The sequence below is a fragment of the Capra hircus genome, chromosome 9 (assembly GCF_001704415.2).
Source record: "Capra hircus breed San Clemente chromosome 9, ASM170441v1, whole genome shotgun sequence".
NCBI lineage: Eukaryota > Metazoa > Chordata > Mammalia > Artiodactyla > Bovidae > Capra > Capra hircus.
In genome coordinates this window covers 140,247-163,371 of record NC_030816.1, presented here as the reverse complement: position 1 = coordinate 163,371, position 23,125 = coordinate 140,247, and the positions used below count along the sequence as shown (strand labels likewise).

Sequence of the window (23,125 nt, the reverse complement as noted above, 5' to 3'; positions counted from 1 at the left end):
TTTTGTATAATATATATAACAATATATTTTAAATTGTGGATTTCAAGAGGTTTCATATCCTAAACTAAATGCAGAAGCTAAAACATATGTTTTCTATCAAACATTTTTCAGTAAGACAGTTACTACTGTAATGGAATCACATTATAAAACCCAAGCTTCTTTATATGTGGTGTCATCAGGCCCAAAGTACAGCTGTTGAGAACCTTCCAAAGCATTTAGGAATTTTTTATTTCCTCAAAATAAATTTTCGCTATATTCCATTCAATAAGCACCCTACTCACTGCTTTTACTCCTGCAATTAGCCAGAAAAAGAAAAGTTTACAATCAATGGTTCCCCTCTAGTGATAAACAGTAGTACAAAATACCCTCTTTTAACAAACACCATACAGAAGTGTACTCAATATGCCTCTGTGGTAAGAATTCTGCCTAGGAATGGCCATAATAACTAAAAGTTACCAGTTACTGAAATTACTACATGAAGTATCAAAAAGAATTCATCATTGCTAAAACATCCAGCATTACACATACTGTGTTGGCCAAAAAGTTCACTCTGGGTGTTCTGTAACATCTTCTGAACAAACGTTTTGGCTAACCCAATGCTTTTTACTTGCTACTGATCCTGGACTGTGTTATGGAAAGGCAAAATTAGATGAAACTCATGGAAACTGAGCTACGTCCAAGAGGCTATATATGATTATAGCAAGAAGATATTTGCCCCACATCCATAATCAGGCTTAACACACAGATCTGTAACCAAAGTGATTTCAGGGTGCTTAGAACTGTCTGAGATACCTGCTTTGGCTTGAGGCTGACATGGGAGCTTCTCCCCGGACTGACAGGAAAGGTCTAAGTTGGCATTTCCAAGGATAAGTAGGGTCCTCTTGTCCACTTGGCTACATTCATCCTCTAGTCAGTGAAGAAAGGTCAAGGTGTCTGAGGAGTTAGCCAAAGACCTGGCTGGTCACCACCCCCGACCCCTATAACCATGTATCACAAGTACTGGAGAGTACCAGCGCCATTGAGATTTTTCTGTCAATTCTGACTTTCAACAGGGGAACTTTAGTCACCATGCTGCAGCCCAGCACTGGAAATTAGCTGAATGATTCTGGATGATTTTGTACAGTTTCAAATTTTTAGCCTTAAGAATTTGAGGGCTTTGAAATAACACAACTAAGCAGAAGCCTGCCAACTTTCAAAACTAATTCAAAGATAAGACTTTTAATTTGGTACCTTTTATGGACAAAGTTCTTATTATTTATTTTTGGCCACGCCATGCAGATCTTAGTTCCCTGACCACGATTCCAACCTGGGTCCCCTGCAGTAGAAGTGCGGAGTTCTAACCACTGGACCACCAGGGAATTCCCAGTAAATTAGTCCTTATGAGTAGGCAAATTCGCAAGCTGAGATTTTTTTTTCAGGTTCTGTTTTAGTTCCACTGTATTTCTCTTTGATGAACACTGCCCAAATTTATATTAATAGGTATACTGTATTAGAACACCTGAAACAAAGAGTATAAATACACTTTATAACTATTTCTTCAGATATACAAAAAAGCAGAATTATAGCCTATTTATAAATTAATGACAAAGCCACAAAACCTAATTAAGAGTGTAGACAGGAGATAAGAAGTATTTATATTTAGCACCTGTTAAAATAACCTTATTTTTTATTTTTATTTTTAAAGTTATTTTAACAGGTGCTAAACATAAATACTTCTTATCTCCTGTCTACACTCTCGTTCAGATTAACTCTTCTATCAATAGAAAGCTACAACTGACTCTCTTCAAGTCTGTCTGTATCACGTAACTGTTGATCAATTTTGGGAACTCTATTCATAGCTGCCTGTCTTTGCTGAGCGGTCTTCACAAATCTGAGCAGGTTGACGATGGCAGCAGCTGTCACTCCAGGTATACGACTGGCAGCCCCAATCTAGGAATTAAAACCACAAGAGAAACATAAATGAGCTATGTCAGTTATAAGCAAATATATTTTCCTCTTGATAATGATCTGTACGTTATAGTTTATAAAATATTTTCAAAACTTTATCTTAATGTATTGTCAAAATAACTTTACAAAGTAGGTAAAAGAAATGTGGTTATAATTAATATCTTCACTTTAAAAACAGGGGAAACCGAGCCTCAGAGACATTAAAATGACTTGTCTAAGATGATATAACTAACAGATGTTAGAGTACCTAACCTTTTCTTTTTGTTAAACTATAAACTAACATCACTAGCAGTGTGCTGGTCAGCACCCTATGACTAATCTCAGTGATATTTCTATGGTATATTTTTGCAGTGAAATGTATGGCTTATTCACTCCACGTGGTATAATAGACCTCATATCAGTTCACGTCTGTTTTGCCACCAAATGACTCTGTAGCAAACGTTTGCCAGAGCTTTCAGTATTTCAGAATTTTGGTTAAGAGGTGAACTCTGATGACCAATATAATGCAATTGAACTTTTCTGTGATAATGGAAAATTTCTGTAACACTGGCAGTGTAAAAATATAACTGTACAGTATGACAGCCAATAGCCTTTTGTAGCTACTGAGCATCTGAAATGTGGCTAATATGACTGAGGAGTTGAATTTTTAACTTTATTTCATTTAAATTACTGTAAATGGTTGCACTTGGTTAGCGGCTATCATATTGGGCTGTGCAGCCTATGACTATCCACAAAAACATAACCCAAAATGAGTAAGATACAGCTATAAAACTTAAGGCCTCTCTGCTGCTTTCCATGATGACTATGACTAAGAATACCATATTAGTTGATGCAATCACTCCTCTTTTAAAAAAATCTTTTCAAAATTTTTTGCAGGCCATGGCTTTGTTAAGTGTCCCTTTATTTTATGATCCACTGAAAAAAATTTAAAAAAACCCAACGCAATGCCCATTAAACTATGATACACCATCAATTTTTAAGCTACAACTCAAGAGATGTTAAAAATGTATCTCAGAATCAATAAATACAGCCTACAAGTCTTTCAATATTTGTTATTACAAATTCACTGCTGTATGCTGCCAAGTTTTTAACAGATGTGTATAGCGTGTACACAGTTTTTAACAGATGTGTACAGCCCATGTACTCATGCAAATGCAAACCACACACAGACACACACAGGATCACGGGTGGGGGCCTCTCTGGCCCTCTACTTCCTCCTACTGGCTTCCAAGGCAACACTATGGAACTCCTTGGAGGGATCCAAGCAGTGATCTGAAAACCACTGACATGTATTCTATTTTAACCTAAAGTAGTTTAAGTCATGCATATAAACAAGCGTGCACATAGTTGGATAATTATAATCAACCCAATTCTTGACTTCCAGATACATATTTAGACTAAGCTTTTTTATCTCTCATAAAAAATATAATGACACCTGTCATATAAAGAGAATATGAAAATAAGAGGTTAAACTTTTTATGATGACATAAAACATTAGTTATATGGCCACTATAAATCCAGCTTTTAAAAATTAAAGCATTGGCTCTTTATGATCTGTTCCTGTCCACTGCCTGTTTTCTTACCGTCTGTGGGCGACTGAAATGGAGCTTCTCTCGAACTTCATAGGACAAAGATATATCCTTGAGAGTCAAATAATCTAGGTCCTTTGGTAGTTGGAGAGCTTCATCTCTCTGAACTTCCTTTATTTCTTGTTGCTGATGGAACAGTACTGATTCATAAGTGGCTGGTGAACGAAATTAATTATGTTGTGATACTCAGATAACATTAACAACCTACATGTTTCTAGCTTTTTACAATTTACAGAGAGCTGTTGCATATATGATCTCAGTATCACGACAGGTGGGGAAGGTGTTCCCTTTCACAGAAGAGGAGACTGAGGCTAAAATAAAAGAGAGGGAGTACCTTGTGTATTAACTACAATATTCTGTCTGGCAGTTTATTCCATGTCCTTCTCATTTAAAAAATCTAGAAAATTTTAAGTAAAAAAAAAAAAAATTGCTTTCTTTCTCAATGCAAATTTTGGTGGAACACTTTCTTCAATTGGCTATAGGTTTGAAGTTCTAAAGATTAGGTGTTTCTCCAAGAAGACGGTTTTCAAATAAAGCTATAATTGTTAAAAGTATATATTCTTGGATGATAACATATAATTTAAATAAATTAACTGACGTTTTATTCAGAGTGAAGTTAGAAAGACAATTCAGCAATTATTTTGTAATTAACGCGTCCCATTTTTAGAAAAATAAATCCAAGACCTTCATTCTGTCCTGTTTAAGAAAAGCAAGTCTTCCCTAGAGGTTCTGGAAGCTTCTGCTTCTATCACTTGGCTGGTAGCCAGAAAGTCTCAGCTCTGAGCCTGGCTCCACCAATAAATTACCCTCTGACAATGAACACATCATGATACTTCTGGGCCTCAGGCACCTTATCTAGAAATGTTACGGGCTGACCCAGAGACTTATGATGGTCTTTTTGACAACAAAGGAGAGCTGTGAGGTGCACAGGCCTTGCAGACAGATATACTAGGTTCAGAGCCCAGTTCTGCCACTCCCCAACTGTGTGACCCTGGGCAAGTTACAACTATCTGTAAATTAAGACATAATGCTAGTAGCTATCCTTTACACGACACTTTTTAAGTATCAAATGAAATAATTCACATAAAGGGATTAATATAACACATCAGCATGACAAATTGTAATGAAATTTTATGACTCAGGAATAGACTATAGGATCACAGAATATAAATAATGTATATATTAAAGATATATTTAATTTTTCAAATATGTATAGCAAAACATGAGAGATAGTACAAAGAAGACTCTGAAACTGATTTCTGCCTTCCAGAAATTTGTCTAAGGACTTCCCTGGCAGTCCAGTGGTTAAGACTTCACCTTCCAATTCAAGGGGTGCAGGTTTGATCCCTGGTCAGGGAGCTAAGATCACATATGCCTCAGGGCCAAAAAAACCAAAACATAAAACAGAAGCAATGTTGTAATAAATTCAAGAGATTTTTTAAATGGTCCACATTAAAAAAAAAGAAAGAAAAAACTTATCTAGTGGAGGATCTAGGTAGTGATTTGAAAACTACTGATATATGCTATATTTTAACCTAGTGTGGTTTCTTTTAAGCCATGGGTATTAGTTAGAGTCTTTATATATGCCAGTCTTAAAGAGCAGGGCAAAACAGTAACTACTCCATGGCTGAAGTCAGGGTTTCCTATAAACAAGTTGAAGATAATTATTTTGGACCATTTATTGGACACAGTAAACCAGCAAACCAAGTTTAAAATACAGAGTTTAATCACCTTTTCCCAGATGCTAACGGCCTAAATGTTCAATAAAGTAACCTTTACTCAATAGAGAGATCATGATGTTGAGATATAAGGTTAACAATACTTCTTACACATTAGCAAATGACCAGGCATGCTCATTTGTAAGAATGATAGGCAGCACGTGGGTCATTCTATATAAGCAGTCAAAGCATAGCAGGGTGACAGACCTCTCTGGAGCTGAAAGAAAATGTTACTGCTAGAAGGACTGCAACATTCTTACCACCTTCGCCGGTCCCCAAGGAGCCTGAAGGCCTTTCCTGTTTGAACAGTCCACCTTTTACCGTGCTTTTCCTACCCTTCTCTCCCATCTCATTCTGGTTCCTGACTTTTTCTGCACACAATTTTCCAGAGGAGGAAAAAAAAAATCTTCTATCACAATGCAGAAGCTAATGCTATTATCAGTATTTCTGTTTGAATTTTTTTTTTTTTTTTTGGGCATGCGGGATCTTCCCTAACCGAGGATCAAACCTGTGCCCCCTTCATTTGGAGTATGGAGTCTTAATCACCAGGGAAGTCCTGAAATATTTTTTTTTTATAAAGAAAAAGTTAAAAATTGCAGTACAACTCCAAAAGTCACATGTGACTTTGATGGTCAATATATTGACTAAGAGTGTGAGAACACACCAAATGTTATAACATACAGGAGCAGACTCTGAACTTCTTTGCCTGATACAAAATAAGTCTTTGTTAATGGAAGAGTATTATAACATATCATCAAAGCCAAAGATAGCATTATTTTCCTCATTATTAGAACATTTAAGTGGAGAAAACATTAAAAGAAAAAGTTCAAAAGGAGAAAAGATTTTTTTTTTTTTTTTAAAGGGAGCTCTACAGTGGCACTTCCCAACATGAAATATACACACAGATCACCTAGGGAATCTTGTTAAAATGCAAATGCTCACTCAGTGGGTCTGGAGTGGAGCTAGAGATTGTGCATTCCTAACACATTCTGATGTGTTACAATGCTACCCGGGAAACCTACTCGGAGTGGTCAGAGCCTAAGACGGTAGGTCTTAGGCTGGTCTTACGGTAATAATGGCTCCTCTTGACACAGAGCTCTCTGTGTATCCGCAGTTCATTCATTATTAGCACAAATGAAGAAGACAGCACACAGACATTCTCAGTAAAAAATTTTCTACCTTCTATTTTCAGTCTTTCGGCCAGCTCTCTACATAGGGTGTACTTCTTCAAGGGCTCTGGAACAGCCCTGGCCAACAACTCCATGTCAACTTCCTCATACTTCAGAACATCAAGAGCTCTACAAACACAGAAAAGTTTCATTAACACAAGGGTCCATATTATATCAGGCAGATTAAGAACAAAATTCCTTGAAAGTAATACCAAATCTCAGAATAAATAATATCAATGTATTTCTAATTTTCCCCAAGTATACTGAGCAAACACAGCAGCATCTGCGACACAGCGAGACCTCCAGAAGATCAGCATGTGATTCTCAGGCTGAATCCTGTCGAAAGCGTTTCTGCATCTACTGAGATTATCATGTAATGTTTATCTTTCAGTTTGTCGATATGGTGTATCACATTGACTGATTTGCGTATACTGAAGAATCCTTGCATCCCTCAGATAAACCCGACTTGATCATGGTGTATGATCTTTTGAATGTGTTGCTGAATTCTGTTAGAATTTTGTTGATTTTTGCATCTATGTTTATCATAATATTGGCCGGTAATTTTCTCTTTTTGTGATGTCGTTGTCTGCATTTGTTATCTGGGTGATGGTGGCTTCATAGAATGAGTTTGGAAGTGTTCCTTCCTCTGAAATTTTTTGAAAGAGAGCATGTGATTCTCAACTCCTTTCCTTTATCAAGATGGGTAAGTAGTTGGTAAAGTGGTACTGCAACAATCCATTTGTCCTCTGGAGCTTTCCTATTAGGACAGAATATCCTCTGAAAACAAGGGTGTGACTGAACTCCCTAAGAATTCATATCTAAGTCACATTAAGCCCACGTCCTGTGAATGCGTCATCCTTCTACACGCATGCTCAGAACCAACTAAAGGAGATCTCCTGCTTGTTCCAAGACTGGAAAATACCTTGCAGTTTCCTTCTCATTTTGCTTGGTTCTCATAAGGTTTCACTGATCTGTACACTTTCCCTACACTACACTTACTGCCTTAATTTTATTTTTATTTACTTTGCCCCCCTCTTTCAATAGATTGCTTTTTTGATCAACTCTGTCCACCCAAAATCAATTAAACCAATTAATTTATCAAGTCAAAAGAAAGTCAAATCTGCCCATCCCAGGGTCCCAAGTCCCTTCAGGCCTCCCAGATGTGTTTTTTTTCTTTTTTTGCAGCTCATTCTATCACCACAGTCTTGTGTCACACTCTCTGCAGAGGCCTGTCTCATCTCAGACAGTCTAGGAAAGGCCAGACACCTCTTTGCACAAGGAGCTGTCAACTTTGTTGTGCTCCACAAGATGAATTATGTCAATTAATTTCAGAAGTCTCATCAGATAAGCTATTGATACAATGAAACCAAATAACCCTAAACTCCAAAAGGGGTTGTCCTTTCAGAAGTTATAGAACAAGACTTCCCTGGTGGCTCGTGGTTAGGAATCACCTGCCAATGCAGGGAACATGGGTTCAATCCCCGGTGTGGGGAGATCCCACATGCTATGGGGCAACTGAGCCTGTGTGCCAGAACTACAGAGCTCACTCGCCTTGGAACTGGTGCTCTGAGACATGAGAAGCCATCACAACATGAAGCCCACGCTCTGCAACCTGAGAGCAGCCCGCACCAGTCACAACTAGAGGAAGCCTGCATGTAGCAATGAAAACCCAGGGTGGCCAAAAATAAAATAAAAAAAATTATAGAACCTACAGGAAAATACCTCCTAATGACTAACCAAAAAGAGAGCAATCTTAGAGGATCGTGACCTCAAAGAAAAGCCTATGACCATTTAACTTTTAAGAAGGTTTTAGGGTTCCCTGGTGGTCCAGTGTTGAAGTTAAGAATCTGCCTGCTAATGTAGGGGACGTGGGTTTGATCCCTGGTTTGGGAAGATCCCACAGGCCATGGGGCAACTAAGCCCGTGTGCCACAACTACTGACCCAGCACTCTGGAGCCTACCAGCTGTGACTACTGAAGCCTGTGCTCGTCGACAGGAGAAGTCGCTGCAATGAGAAGCTCCAGTTCCGCAGTGAAGAGCAGCTCCCGCTTGCTCCAACTAGAGAAAGCCCACAGGCAGCAGTGAAGACCCAGAGCAGCCAAAATAAATACATCTTTTAAAAGGCTTTTAAGCAATTTGTTTAGAAGGCTTGGAACTATTTTCAGGTCCAAACTTCAAGACCAGCTTTGAATAAAGCCTAAGCGTCAGAGTACAGAGGGCTGCCACTGAAGGACACGTTAGCACACTTCTGCAGAACACAAGAGACAGTTTCTGCACTACCTGACGCATCAGTGGGTCTCCCTACGATCCTGACAGGCAATGTGCGCACATGCTCTGTGGATCTCTTTTGTCAAAACGGTAGCTCAAAGTCTAGTCCCACTTCTCAGCGCCTGGCGGACAGCTTGCTATGTGTGCGGCAGACACAATACATGTCCTTGGACCAATTTTCTATCTTTCTGGCTTTATATGTCTAGGAATTGATCAAGTGAGTTCTTTCAGGGAGGCTCAACACTAGATTATAAATATTCTACCAAAATCAAACAGGAGGATGAGGGCCCTGTTTCCTTCTGAAAGGAAAGACACCTGAATTAACAAGAAAAGCATTTGGTCAAATTACTGTTTAAAAAAAGGTTACCTTAACAAAATGGGTACTCTTGGGATTAGGTAAAAATATAAAACTGACAGCCCCCTCCTTTTTCGTATTTTTATTCATCAATTAGCATTCTAAACAGTGTTGAAAACAATCACTTCCCTTGCTCTCACTATGACCTCAATCCACATGAGTCACATCGAATGCAAATTCTAATTATATAAAATCTAACACAGTGCAATATTTGATCTATGTTAAGCATAATGCTATAAATTCTTCTGCAAAGTTTGAAATAATAATAAACTCTCTTAAATTTAAACAAATAGCTGGACAACAGAGTGAAATACAAAACTGTGCTTATACTACTACCATCTCCCAGTACCACTTAACTGGTAAACAAATAAATCTGCCACCCTTATCTGTGAACCAAGCTGTCTTTCCTGTGAATGAGACCCCCTGGTTTAGGTGACAACCATGCAGATTCTTTATTATTTATTGTTGCTAAGTCACTTTAGTCATGTCTGACTCTTTACTATCCTATGGACTGTAGCCTGCCAGGCTCCTCTACCCATGGGATTCTCCAGGCAAGAATACTGAAATGGATTGCCATGTCCTTCTCCAGGGGATCTTCCTGACCTAGGGATTCAACCCACATCTCTTAGGTTTCCTGCATTGGCAGGTGGGTTCTGTACCACCAGTGCCACCTGGGAAGCTGATTATTTATTGTTACTATAATTAAAAACCTGCTTACTATCCTCTATCAGTGGTGCCAGTGCTTTGGGAAATTCTCATGAAAATGAAAATTTGGGAACATAAACTGTAAACAAAAAACACTGTGATGAGATGAAAGTCAAAGACATGTTATGCCTGGCTGTTAGTTAAAAAGAGAGCAGTTAGAGAGATTGGGGATGATAAAAAGTGGCATTAAAATGAATATACCATTAAGTCTACAAATTTCCTCACAAGCAAAACAAGGACTGAGAAAAAGAAAACTATCAACAAAAAACATACTGGAGACACAGCAGCAAGATCAAGTCAGCACTGTGTGCTTCTAAGACACAATGATTGTAGATTTATACCTTCCAAACCCACCCTCCAATCCCCCTCTCCGCATTAGCTTACATTTTTTAAATGGGAAAAATCAGTGGTGACTGATGTAAATTCTGAATTACATGAGGTTTTCAGAAATGCATCGCTGAATCATAAAAGCTCTCTATTAATGTCCTTTAGAGTCCATACAACCAGAATGGTAAAAACAAGGACAAAAAAACTCCTAAAATGTAGCAAGGGACTCTTTAAGAATTGATAACACTGCTTAATCAAAGTTTCCCTGCTATTGTTCATAGGTAAGATGAGACCATTCCAATTGTTCAATGCCTAAAAAAGAAAGCAGATTATGCTATTTCTTGGTTTATGCCCTCTAGATCTTAGGAAAGGCAGAACTCAATGGGAACCACAGAGAAATAAAATAAAAAATAATTTAGAATCATGTATATTGTCATTCGTGAGTAAGGAGATTAAATTATCTCTAAAGAATGTTGAAAAGAAGCAAACATAAGAGCTGCATTCATTTAAAATGTGTAGCTAGAGAATCTACAGGTAGGATCTGAGATGACTCCATTTTTCTATAAAAAGAAAGTTTATACAAAAAATGCATACCTGAGAGGCAGACTTTTACCACTACTTATAGAAGACTCTGGAATTAAGTTTTTCCATTTAGTACTTAAAAACTCAATCGATTTTAGCATAGAAATGCCTTCTTCTAAAGAAGACTTCATCCAAGAAGCTCTTTCATATCGTTGTTGGGACACACAACCAGCTTCCTTGTACCCTAGAAGGGGGAGGGGGAGATTATAATGAAAGAGGTCTTAAAGGAGAGAAAGTCTGGTTGCAGGACTCAGTGTAAGTTACCTCGGAATGTGAGCCTGCTGTCGGCGTTATCAGGACGCAGTGACAAACGGAACTCGGCTCGGCTGGTAAACATGCGGTATGGTTCGTTGGTGCCCAGTGTGGTGAGGTCATCAATCAAGACTCCTATGTAACCTTCTGTTCGGCTAATGACAAAAGGAGGCTTGTGTCTGACCCGAAGACTTGCATTGATTCCAGCTATCACGCCCTACAAGAGGACTGAAATGTTTAAAAGGCCATTATGAAATGAACCAAGAGCTATCCTATTCAGACACTACCTGGAAAAAATGGTTCAGGCAGTAAGGAAGCAGGCCTGCCCAGAAGGGACACAACAAAGACAGAAAATGTGGTTCACATTTACAAACAGAATATGGGTAATGTACCACTTTAGAATGCTATAATTCATTGTTTTCAAAAATATCTACTATTCTTGATAAACCAGGTGGCTAATCTTTAAAAAAAAAAAAATCCACTAATAAGACTTTTTTAGCCTTTTCCCACTTCCAACTAAAAATAACATAACTTTCTGTTTAAAAAGGAGTAACAACAGGGTAATTTTCAATAAAGTTAGGTTAAAAGAACTAAATTTTCTTTTTTTAAATTTCAGAAGCAATACAAAAATCTAATCAAAATATGCAACTGGATCTAGGAGCTCAGAAAAGAGTAACAAAGACACAGTGTTTTAAAAATCCTGTTGTATACAGAAGCCACCCCCATATGTCCTGAAATAGAAGTCAGTTTTCTATTACAGTTACGAGTTGTATCTAAGCTCTATATAGCAATCATGACAGATGTCAAGAGGAGGAACACCAGTTAAATAGTCCTTTTCTGTTTATAGTAACATTTGAACCACTTCTTACTTGAGCTGCAGCTTCCTCGTAACCAGTAGTGCCATTTATCTGTCCAGCAAAGAACAGCCGCTGCACCAAATGAGTCTCGAGAGAAGGAGAGATCTGCCGGGGGTCCATGTAATCATACTGAACACCGTAACCTGGCCAAAGAACAGATGGTACAAAAAGCAAAAACAGGGCTGGGTTTGCCTCAAGGCAGAGATGCAAAGATTATCATTAAATGCTCTTCAAATGTGAAGACTATTTTATTAACAAACGTGCAGATGCTGGGTTTTGTCTTCTGGGGCTCTAAGCACCATGACTGTAGCTTCAATTTTCCGCTGTCTGCTAAGCAACGCTGAGCTCAGACCAAAGGGCAGCTGGCAGTCTCTTTACCTGGCTGAATCATTTTAGCGTTCTCCAAGCCTCTGATGCATGTGATCATTTTCTCCTGTAATTCAGCTGGCAGTGTCACAGATAACCCTTGGGGGTAGATGAGGTCAGAATCCATTCCTTCAGGTTCCAACCAAACTTGATGTACACGGTTTGGAAAACGCAAGACCTTTGATTCAATGGAGGGACAGTATCTAGAATAGGACATTGGAATTAAAAAATGTAATGAAACAAACAAAAGAGGGTTGACATTATTCCTTACTGCAATTAAGCACTGGTATTTTGTCCTTACCGGGGTCCTCTTGTAGTTTCCTTAACGTGACAGTTAAGGTGAAGGTTCTCAAGGACAATCTCATCCACTCGAGGGTTAGTGTGAGTCAAGTAACATGGCAGCTGATCTTCTGGCTAAAACATGGGAACTCGTCACAACACTGTTTCACTTCTCTATTAGTTTGCCTCTAATTCAAATAAATTCCATACATGATATAAACTTACTTGTACAGACATCAAATCTATGCACAAAGCCAAATACTAATGGTGAAATATGCTTGTTAAAAACAACCCAAAAGATGAACCTAAATTTACACAAGCCTCCAGATCAACAGTTCACAAGAAATATTGATGATGTAGGAACATGTTTAAGGCACCAGAGCAGTGAAATCAGACAAATCTACAAATCTAGAATGTAGGAAATTCCAGAAATGTCTGAGTTTCTTCCCCATGTAGATGTCAAAGAGGCTCCCCTGGTAGCTCAGGTAGTAAAGAATCCACCTGCAGTGCAGGAGACCCTGGTTCGATTCCTGGGTCGGGAAAATCTGGAGGAGGGCATGGAAAACCCACTCCAGTATTCTTGCCAGAAGGCCCATGGACAGAGGAGCTTGGCAGGCTACAGTCCATGGGGCTGCAAAGAATTAAGACATAACTGAGCGACTAAGCACAGCACAGCACACAGATGTAAAAAAGAGAGGAACTATTATAAGATATGTAATGTATGAACCTCATTCGGTTCTTGGTTCAAATAAAACAACTATAAAATACTAGGAATGCACTTGGAACATTGTAGTTCAACTATACTTCAATTATATATATATTTAATACTAGGGAAAATTGAGCACTGAGTATCAGATGATATTAAGAAATTATATTTTGCTATGTGCGCTAATAGTATTATGGTTGATTTTTACAAAATCCTTATTTGTTAAAGACATGTACCAAGGTATTTCTGGATGAAATGATGTCTGAGACTTACTTTAAAACTCAGTAAGACAAAGTGTTGAGGAAAGATAAGAATGTCAAAAGAGGGAATTCCCTGATCGCTTAGTGGTTAGGACTCCACACTTCCACTGTAGGAGGCATGGATTCAATCCCTGGTCAGGGAACTAAGTTTCCACAAGCTGTGCAGCATGGCTAGATAAATAAATAAATAGCCACTCATCAGGGTAACACTCACCCAAAATTAGGACCGTCAACTACTGGCCCTTAATTCTAAACACACAATATAGAGCTTGTTTTTTTCTTAAATTACAAGAACAGGTAAAAGTAGCCTGTATCTTCAAAAGTATCAGTACTATTAAGACTGAGGAACTATTTCAGATTAAAAAGAAATGACAATTAAATGGAATATATGATGCTAGGTTGGAAAAAGAACATTGGGACAAAAAAATTTATTGGGGTGGTCAGAAAACTCTGTAAATTTTATTTTCGATAACAGCACTGTCAATGTTAAATTCCCCAAATTTCATCACTGCATTGAGGTTATATGAGGATGTCTTTGGCTTAGCTGAGATGCAGACTGAGGTATTTAGAGGTAAAGGGTCATGATCTCTGCAACTTACTCTTAAATGTTTTGGGAAAAGAAAAAAGAACAAAAATAAACGTGTATGTTACTGTTCTATATGTTAAATATATGTATCTATGTCTATATATACGGAGAGGGCAAGTAACAGTCCTACAACTTTTCTGTAATTATTTCAAAAAATTTAAATAGGTAAAGTTACCACAGCAATGAAATTTAAGAATTTATGGGATTTGGGGAGGGAGGTGGAGGGAGGGTCAGAATGGGGACCACATGTACACCCATGGCTGATTCATGTGAATGTATGGCAAAAACCACCACAGTACTGTAAAGTAATTAGCCTCCAATTAAAAAAAAAAAATTTATGAGGAAATACCCAAGTAGCCAAATCAGCTAATCCTTCTAAAGAACACATTTTTGTGCCCTAATTAATAGTGATGAAAAATGAATACAAAAAAAAAGTCTATATTCCCTGTTTAAAGCCACATTTTCATAAATTATCTCACCTTAATCCACACTGTCTGATTGATAAAGCTGAATGGTATGGATGGATTATCTGGTGTCTGCTTGTTTAGAATGCTGAAATTAACGGATTCTTTGGCAATTCGGGGTGGAGTCCCAGTCTTCAATCTTCCCACCACAAACCCCAACTTCTCCAGAGTCTGAGCCAACCCTATGGAAGGCTGATCCCCTAAACGTCCTGCTGGATGCATCTCCAAGCCGATTACAATCATGCCTCTCAGAAACGTCCCAGTAGTCAGAACCACACTCTCTGCATACACTGTACTTCCATCCGCTAAAGGACAGGAAAGAGAACAAAACTCATGCTCTAATTGTCACCATGGATCAAATTAGAATGTTACGCTTTTGTAAGAGAACTACAGAAACATTTGTCTTTAGAAACCTGAAAAAGATTTTAAATCAGTAAGAAGGCTATATGTTACCAATCTGAAGAATCCAAAAGACCTGAGATGGAGAGGATAATGTATTATCACAGATACACATGTTCCCAAAGTCTTGTCAGCACTGAATAGCTGGTCTCGGTTAATTTTTTAAATTAATTAAATTTAGACTTCTAGTTAAATTTAACAGATCCCACCTCACATCATTTCTTCTCCTTCTTAAAATTCCGAAAGAAAATAAAGGAGCAAAAAAGATATGAAACCACAAGAACCACAAGAATGGGAAAGAACTTGTCAAAAGATAAAAAACTTCAAATATTTTTGAAAGATAGAAAGTGGTTGGGGGGATAGATAAATTAGGAATTTGGGATTAACATATACACACCACAATAAATAAAATAGTCAACAAGGACCTACTGTATAACACAAGGAACTCTACTCAATATTCTATAATAACCTACAGTGGAAAATAACCTGAAAAAAGAATGGATAATATACATTATATACGTTTAACTGAATCGTTTTGCTGTATACCTGAAACTAACACAATATTGTAAATCAACTATACTCTAACATAAAATAAATTTTTTTTGAAGTGGTTGGAAGAGTGATACCTGACTGAGCAGAGGGGAGAACACTATAACTCAAGAACCTGAAGACAACATACAGATGACAGTGAAGTACTCTGCCCTGCAGCAGTGCAGAAACGGGAGGACTGAGTGTGAGAACTGTGGGAATGTAGCTGGGGGTTGAAGATGAGAAAGAGCTGAAATTCACATATAAAGGTTTGTCTATAGATGGATCTACCATACAAGAAAATGTAGGTTAATTCTTTGGGTAATAGAGAGTTACTGTTAATGGGTACAGTATTTCAACTAAATTTCAAAAGTTCTAGAGATGGAGAGTGGTGACAGCTGCACAACACTGTGCGGGTACTTGACGGCGTGGAACTGTATGTTTAGAAATGGCTACAGCGGCAAACTTCATGCTATGTACATTTTACTACAATAAAAAACTGATTATTAGTAAGCTATAAAAAACTGATTATTAATAAGCTATAATGGAGAAGACTGAAAAAGAATATATATATCACTTCACTGTACATCTGAAACACTGTAAATCAACTACACTTCAGTAAAAAAAGTTAATTAAAAATTGTATTGTTGGGCCCATAAAATATAGATAGGGTCCAAGAAATAGCATTTGAAGACACTAATTTAAATAACAAGTAAAAATAATTAAAGAGGATAAAGGGCTACCCTAATAAAAACAATATAATCATCAGTCTGGAGAGGAAAGGAGGCAGAGAGAAAGGGAAATGAAAATAAAAGTAGTAACTGTTCAACATAGGGAAGTCTCGAAACGCTGACAGAAGAAAGGGAAGATTAAGTGTATTACAAAAAATCATAGTTACTAAGGTAATCACAGAACAAAAGCCATGAACTTGTAGGAAAGACACATAGCTCCCAAAAAGCAAAGCAAATATAGACTAAGTGGTTAAATAAAGTACAGCAGAGTGTGTACAATATGTTACTACTGTGTGTGGGGGTGGAATATATATACCTATGCGTGAAGTCAAGGATAAAATCACAGACAGAAAGACCACACCAGTGCCTAGGAATGCTCCTGAGGAAGGAAACCGGCTGCCTGGAGCACAAGATGAGAGACAGCCCACCTTTTCACTCTGCCTTCTTTCATCCCCTTTAAACTGTTGATGTCGCAAAAGGAACATTTAAGTTTTTAAATACCTGGGTTGAGTTCCTGACTGTGATATTTTCTAGCTGTGGGACTTGGGGAAACTACTTGAACTTTACGAAAGTTGGCTTTCTAATCTATAAAAAAGATATGCCTACATCATAAATATACTTATATGGAATTTAAAAAATTCAGGTGGAATGTAGAGCAAATTGAAAATTTCTTCAGATGCCTGGCTTTAATTGCCTGTGGTAAATGGCAATTTTTCTTAAAAAAATTTTTTTTAGGCATTAGCTGGCTGCAGCTACCATGTTTGTTTATTATTAATGTGGCAGTTATTTATTAAGTAATTCACTATAATTATTTATTAAATATTATATTATGATCTATTAAATCCTTACTATATGCCAACCTCAACATTAAGTCACACTTTTCTCATTTGGTGAAATATACATTACTCTCCCAATTTTGTAGATGAAGAAACTGAAACTCAAAGCTAAGTCTGAACACTAGTCTAATTCCAAAGCACCTTCTCCAGTCAATGTATTTTCTTTTTACTCTTTGATTCCACCAAATTCCTCACAGTAAAGTTTGAGCAGTATCATTCTGCTTTTCTTCATTTTGTCTTTCCTTTTACCTTTTAATTAGAGGATAACTGCTTTACAATGTTGTGTTGGTTTCTACCGTAGAACAACTATATGAATCAGCCAGACGTACACATATGTCCTCTCCCTCTTGAACCTTTCCTCTGATTCCCCATCGATTCCACCCCTCCAGGTTGTCACAGAGCCTTGGATTGAGCTCCCCGTACTATACAGCAACTTCCCACTTGCTATCTATTCTACACATGGTTTTGTATACGTTTATTTTTTTTCATTTTGGATTTATTTATTTTTAATTTTACTTTACTTTACAATACTGTATTGGTTTTTATACGCTTTAACGCTACTCTCTCAATTCGTCCCACCCTCTTCTTCCCCCACTGGGTCCACAAGTCTGTTCTCTATGTCTGTGTCTCTATTGCTGCCCTGCAAATAGGTCCATCAGTATCATTTTTCTATATTCCATATGTATGTGTTAATATACGATATTTGTTTTTCTCTTTCTGACTTATTTCACTTGTTTAACAGGCTCTAGGTTCATCCACCTCATTAGAACCAACTCAAATTCATTCCTTTTATGGCTGAGTAATATTCCATTGTGTATATGTACCACAATCTTTTTCTCCATTCATCTGTCGATGGACATCTAGGATGCTTCTGTGTCCTGGCTATTGTAAACAGTGCTGCAATGAACACTGGGGTACACGTGTCTTTTTGAATTATGAAATTTTGTCAGGGTATATGCCTAGTAGTGGGACTGCTGCATTGTATGGCTACCACAGTATTTGATTATTGTTTTTACTTGTAACGCCAGATATGCTCAATGTCTATGTGGGATGTAAATTATAGGTGATGTATTTATGTCACAATAGCACTCTCAATATAAGTAATTCCTTATCCAACTGACACACTTTCTTGACTAATAACTCTAATTTTCCTTGGGTGAAATATACCAATCAAAAATATTTACCTTTTTACACCAATCTGAGGCCACAGAAGGCCATTAGGATGCAGTTTTGGTCAGTGGACTTCAAGAAGATGCTGGGCTAGACCTCTGTTAATAGGAAGGTGGAAATCCTCTTTGAAAGGAAATGCAGCTTGTTTGCTCTGTCTTTGTTTGGTCTTTAGCCTTTCCCTCTTTTTCCTTTTCTTTCTGATATGATAATGGATACCTGGATACGTGACTTTGGTCTTGTGAACACTGGAATGAAAGCTACAGCCACAGGCGATAGAGCAGGACGATGGAAGGGGCACGGGCGCCTGGTGACCTGGCTAGGACTTTCATGTGGATTGTCTACCCACGTCCTTCTTACTGTGTAGGACAAATACACTCAATTTTTTCTAAGCAGAAAAATTAATATGTATGTCCCATTCTAAAAAAATAAGTCTACAATAAAATTTAAACAGGGAAAACAAGTTAATAAGTGTATTTTAAATGATGAAATTTTTATGACTGATTTGAGATGTTATATGGCAGAAACCAATAAAACATTGTAAAGCAATTATCCTCTAATTAAAAAAAAAAAAAGGATAAATTTCTCCAGTGCAGCCCCTTCTACTGCTTTGTTCCTAGAAAGCTAACAGTCCAGTCCTCTGGCAGAAGACTGATTCTTCTCCTTAGGACTAACAGACGTAGATGTTTGGGAATTCCTCAACAAAAAAGCCAGTTTAATCCCTAATCATTAGACTGTACAGAGTCAGTCAAGCCATAAAATAACTATGCACACACAAATCTCCCAATTAGTGTTTGCAGTGAAGGCTAAAAAAGCTGAAGTGGTTAAGTCTTTAAAGGGAGAAAACAGAGATAAATTGCTTTTCCATTCTTCTGTAAAAAATATGTGCATGTGCAATTTTATTTTAAAAATTAACATGTAACTCAAATAAAAACATAAATAATCTTGTAAAATATAAATTTAAAATGTTTAAAGTCAGAACTAAGAAAAATAAAAATTATCACAGAAATACCAAGAGGAAAATACACAATTATGCAGGCTATAGAGTCCCAAAATAAGATGGTACAGAATGAGAATTTCATGGTGAAAATGAAATGAGGAATAGGATTTTTTTCTATACAGGTTCCCTCATACTTGAACAGAAAACACAACAATTTCCTAGAATAAGCAAAACATCTCCATACGCTACTCAGGATAGAATTTTCACATGGAGGTTGATACCATTATTAGTATCTATGAGCAGCACATACCCAGCACAACGCCACTGACACGGTATTTCCCAGTGTGCTCAGGCTCTGGTTCTGTAAGGATGAGATCTTCTACAGCTCCCTCCTGGACAGTAAGCAGCGGTGTATTGAGGATTTCTTTCTATCAAAAGAGAATTCAAGTTGAAAATAACTTGTTAAAAATAACTTGCCTGTTAAATAATCACTACAATCCTTCCTGTTTTCATGCCCTGTTCTTACCTGCATGTTCTGCTTATAAAGCTTCCTATCAATTTGAGCTCTCAGACCCCAAACAGCTGGTCCCTTGCGCCGGTTTAATACTTTGTAATGTATACCAGACTGGTCACAGATTCGAGAACACAGGCCATCCAAGGCATCGACTTCCCTCATTAAATGCCCCTTTCCAATGCCACCAAAGGAAGGATTACAGGACATCTGACCTAAAGAGAACAGACATAAACAAAATAAATATATGAGCATCTTGCACATAGTGCGTGCTTGATAGGGAAATGTCTGTACAAGTGACTAGAATCAGGTGATTAAAAATAAAAAACTTGATGCAAACACTAAAACTGCTGAAGTCCCAGTGGGACGCAAGAGTTATTCAGGGCATCTTGGAAGACAAACCATTGCTGGACGTTTCTTTTGAATCTTTCTCTTGTACATATTTTTAGCACTTCATTACGCTGCCTCTTCCTTTACAATGTGATTTTGAAAACTTTACCTCATGAAACCTTCCTAAATCAAGCATAATTTAAGAAATTTCTTTGTACTGGTTCACAGTTATAATTAATTATGTCTTCCATAAAGGCCATCTGCTGATCCTGTGACCAGCATTTAGGCCTCCAAAAGTTTTCATGGTCTCCAGAGGGAGGCTGAATAGTGCTGTCATTATGAGCATGGGTTAGTAGCAAGGCAGAGTTCTGGTTCAGTTCCTATATTTACCACTTATAAGCTCTATGTGATCTTGGCAAGTTGTCTAATATTCTGTATCTCAGTGTCCCTACAGTAAAAACAGGGATGACAGCTGTGTAGATTATTTTCCTCCTTCCTTTGATATAGAACCACTGTTTATTTAGGTAAATACTCTTCCTGATGAGGCTTTGTGCTTGGGGAGTTTGACCTAAACTTAGTTTAGGGATAAATCTTTACTGATCTAAAGTAATCCTGTTCCTACTTGCCAGTGAGTGGTTTGGTGTTAAAAGACTTCTCTTTCATCATGAATGGCAAACAAGTTTGTCAAAAAGTATTATTTCCCAGGTTATTAATAAAATAAAAAATTTTCTACCTCTGACTTTATTATGGCAGATGATATGACAGAATTGATACAGGACAATTCCTGCATTCTGTATTCCTATGGAAGTTTAACCTTCTAAGTCAAAGCTATCTTTCTGAGAACAAGCAGAAATACTTCATACTCCACAACATCAAAGTACCTTAAAAAAATGAGACTTTGATTTTAAGATAGCACTGTCATTCATTAAGCTCATTTATAAGAGTTATTAAATATCTCTGAAATCCATTTATTTAAAAAGAAAACTTAGGTCACATTGTATTGGTATAAAAATATAAATACAGGTTTTGATGGGAATTCCTTTATCCTTGACAAAACTACACCACTTATACTATTATCTGATCATCATATTTCAATAATAATTTTTGTTCATTCAACTTTCAAAATTATTATTATTGAAATGCAGTACTTGCTTTTTACTTGGGTAATCACATAGCCTCTATCCAAAAGAATCGCTGTTAACAAAAGTATATATTTCTTCACAGTTATAAACTGAATGGTTATTTCTAAACAGTATTTCAGTACAGAAAGCATAGTTAACATTTCAATTCCTGCTCCCTCGCAAGCAAAAGGCACAAGGAAAGACACAGGCATGCGTAATTTACAAGGTAGTGTCCTGCTGCTGCCGCTGCTGACTCGCTTCAGGCGCGTCCGACTCTGTGCGACCCCATAGACGGCAGCCCACCAGGCTCCCCCGTCCCTGGGATTCTGCAGGCAAGAACACCGGAGTGGGTTGCCATTTCCTTCTCCAATGCATGAACGTGAAAAGTGAAAGTGAAGTCGCTCAGTCGTGTCCGACTCTTCGCGACCCCATGGACTGCAGCCCACCCGGCTCCTCCGCCCGTGGGATTTCCCAGGCAGGAGTACTGGAGTGGGGTGCCATTGCCTTCTCCGAGATAGGGTCCTAGCTGGCCCTAGCTGGCATCTATGATGATGCCAGAGAGGGGTCTTACTTTAAATTATGGCCGTCCAGCCACTGCTTGTGAGGTGCCAAAAAGCACAGTTGGGTCCTAACCATAAAACTGGGGAATAAACATTCAGTATGAATATAAAATACAATTTAAAAAGTAGCCTCGTTCTTCAAAAGGGTTTCACAAAAATCTCGAGAAAAACACAATGGGTATTTAATAAACGAGTACTAATAACGTTGATTCACTCTTTAACCGAGGCAACAAGCTAGTAAAGGGCAAAAGACAACATTGAAATCAAGTATCACCAATGTTCTTAAAAGTTTGTTCTTTTCTTAACGTACCTCTCCCCCAGTTCTCCTCCAACCAATTACCTCTGTCAACAGCAGCACAATTCGTGGTCCACAGAATAGCCGAGACCAGAGTTCTGGCCCGGTCCCGCCTGATCTGCGAAACACACATCAGGCTAAAACAATATTCGGTAGGATTCTCACCAGAGTAACAGGAGGAAAAGGTACTGGGAGGGGGAGGAGGACCCTGGCAGCGTGCGTCTCTCTGCAAGCCTCACACCGCGCCACTCACCGATGGTGTCCACTCGGTGCGTGAGCAGCAGAGTCCGGGAGCCGCACCGAGCTGCTGCTGCGGCGGCTTCGGTCCCTGCGTGTCCTCCGCCGATGACCACTACGTCGAAGTGCGGCGTCCAGGGCGCCGCGCTGTCACCGCCGAACCGGACCGACGCAAGGTGCTGTTTGGTGAGGGAAGCCGCGACCCGGCGGCCACAGCCTCGGATACAGAACATTGCTGGAGAAACGCAAGTCTGTAACTCGGATCCTGACACGAGCGAGGGGAAAACACTTAAGAGAGAAAGCCTTCAGGGAGCAGCCATCTTGCTATGATGTCACAGCGTCACGTCTACGTCCAGCGTCGCCGCTGATTGGCAGTTTGGCGCGACTTTCCCGGCGAAGCGCGTTGGTGTGGACGTGGATTGGTGCCTGTGTACCTCGTTTCTTGCCTGGCGGAGGTTGTTGGATTACCTGTGGTTGGAGAAGGGGACGACAGAGGATGAGATGGCTGGATGGCATCACCGACTCAATGGACATGGGTTTGGGTGGACTCCGGGAGTTGGTGATGGCCTGGCGTGCTGCGGTTCATGGGGTCGCAAAGAGTCGGACACGACTGAGCGACTGAACTGAACCTCGTTTCTCGCCTGGCGGAGGAGGCTGTTTGTTGGATTACCTGTGGTTCTGGATTTTGGGGTCAGGGGAGACTTCTAGTCAGTCATCTTTTGTTCTTTTCAGCGAACTGCTGCCCTAATCACCAGGTGACTGCCTACAAACAATAATTTAGGTCCCATTGCTTCCCTGGTAGCTCAGACGGTAAAGCGTCTGCCTACAATGCTGGAGACCCAGGTTCGATCCCTGGGTCGGGAAGATCCCCTGGAGAAGGGAATGGCAACCCACTCCAGTACTCCTACCTGGAAAATCCCATGGACTGAGGAGCCTGGTAGGCTACAGTCCATGGGGTCGCAGAGAGTCGGACACGACTGAGCGGGTTTTGTTTTTTGTTTTGCTTTATATGAGTCTTCGAAATTTATGGTGCAGCCATC

The 23,125-nt window shown here is 38.7% G+C and overlaps 1 protein-coding gene across 1 annotated transcript; it reads right to left on the bottom strand.

The window, feature by feature from the left end:
- On the bottom strand, positions 201-22,441 carry MTO1 (mitochondrial tRNA translation optimization 1). Its single transcript, XM_005684427.3, has 12 exons — positions 22,102-22,441; positions 19,558-19,757; positions 19,342-19,459; positions 14,446-14,735; positions 12,437-12,549; positions 12,148-12,338; positions 11,782-11,912; positions 10,925-11,129; positions 10,673-10,844; positions 6,434-6,552; positions 3,531-3,691; positions 201-1,929 (listed from the first exon to the last, which is right to left on the bottom strand). The coding sequence occupies exons 1-12, from the start codon at positions 22,316-22,318 to the stop codon at positions 1,768-1,770; spliced, it is 2,079 nt and encodes a 692-aa protein (XP_005684484.2). The 5' UTR covers positions 22,319-22,441; the 3' UTR covers positions 201-1,767.

Coding starts and splice junctions, on each gene's coding strand:
- MTO1 (XM_005684427.3), bottom strand. CDS start 22,318: ATGTTCTGTATCCGAGGCTGTGGCCGCCGGGTCGCGGCTTCCCTCACC. Junction 19,758..22,101: donor GCACCGAGTGGACACCATCG/GTGAGTGGCGCG, acceptor TGTTCTCTTTAG/GTCAGATGTCCTGTAATCCT. Junction 12,550..14,445: donor ATCAGACAGTGTGGATTAAG/GTGAGATAATTT, acceptor CCCATGTTTTAG/CCAGAAGATCAGCTGCCATG.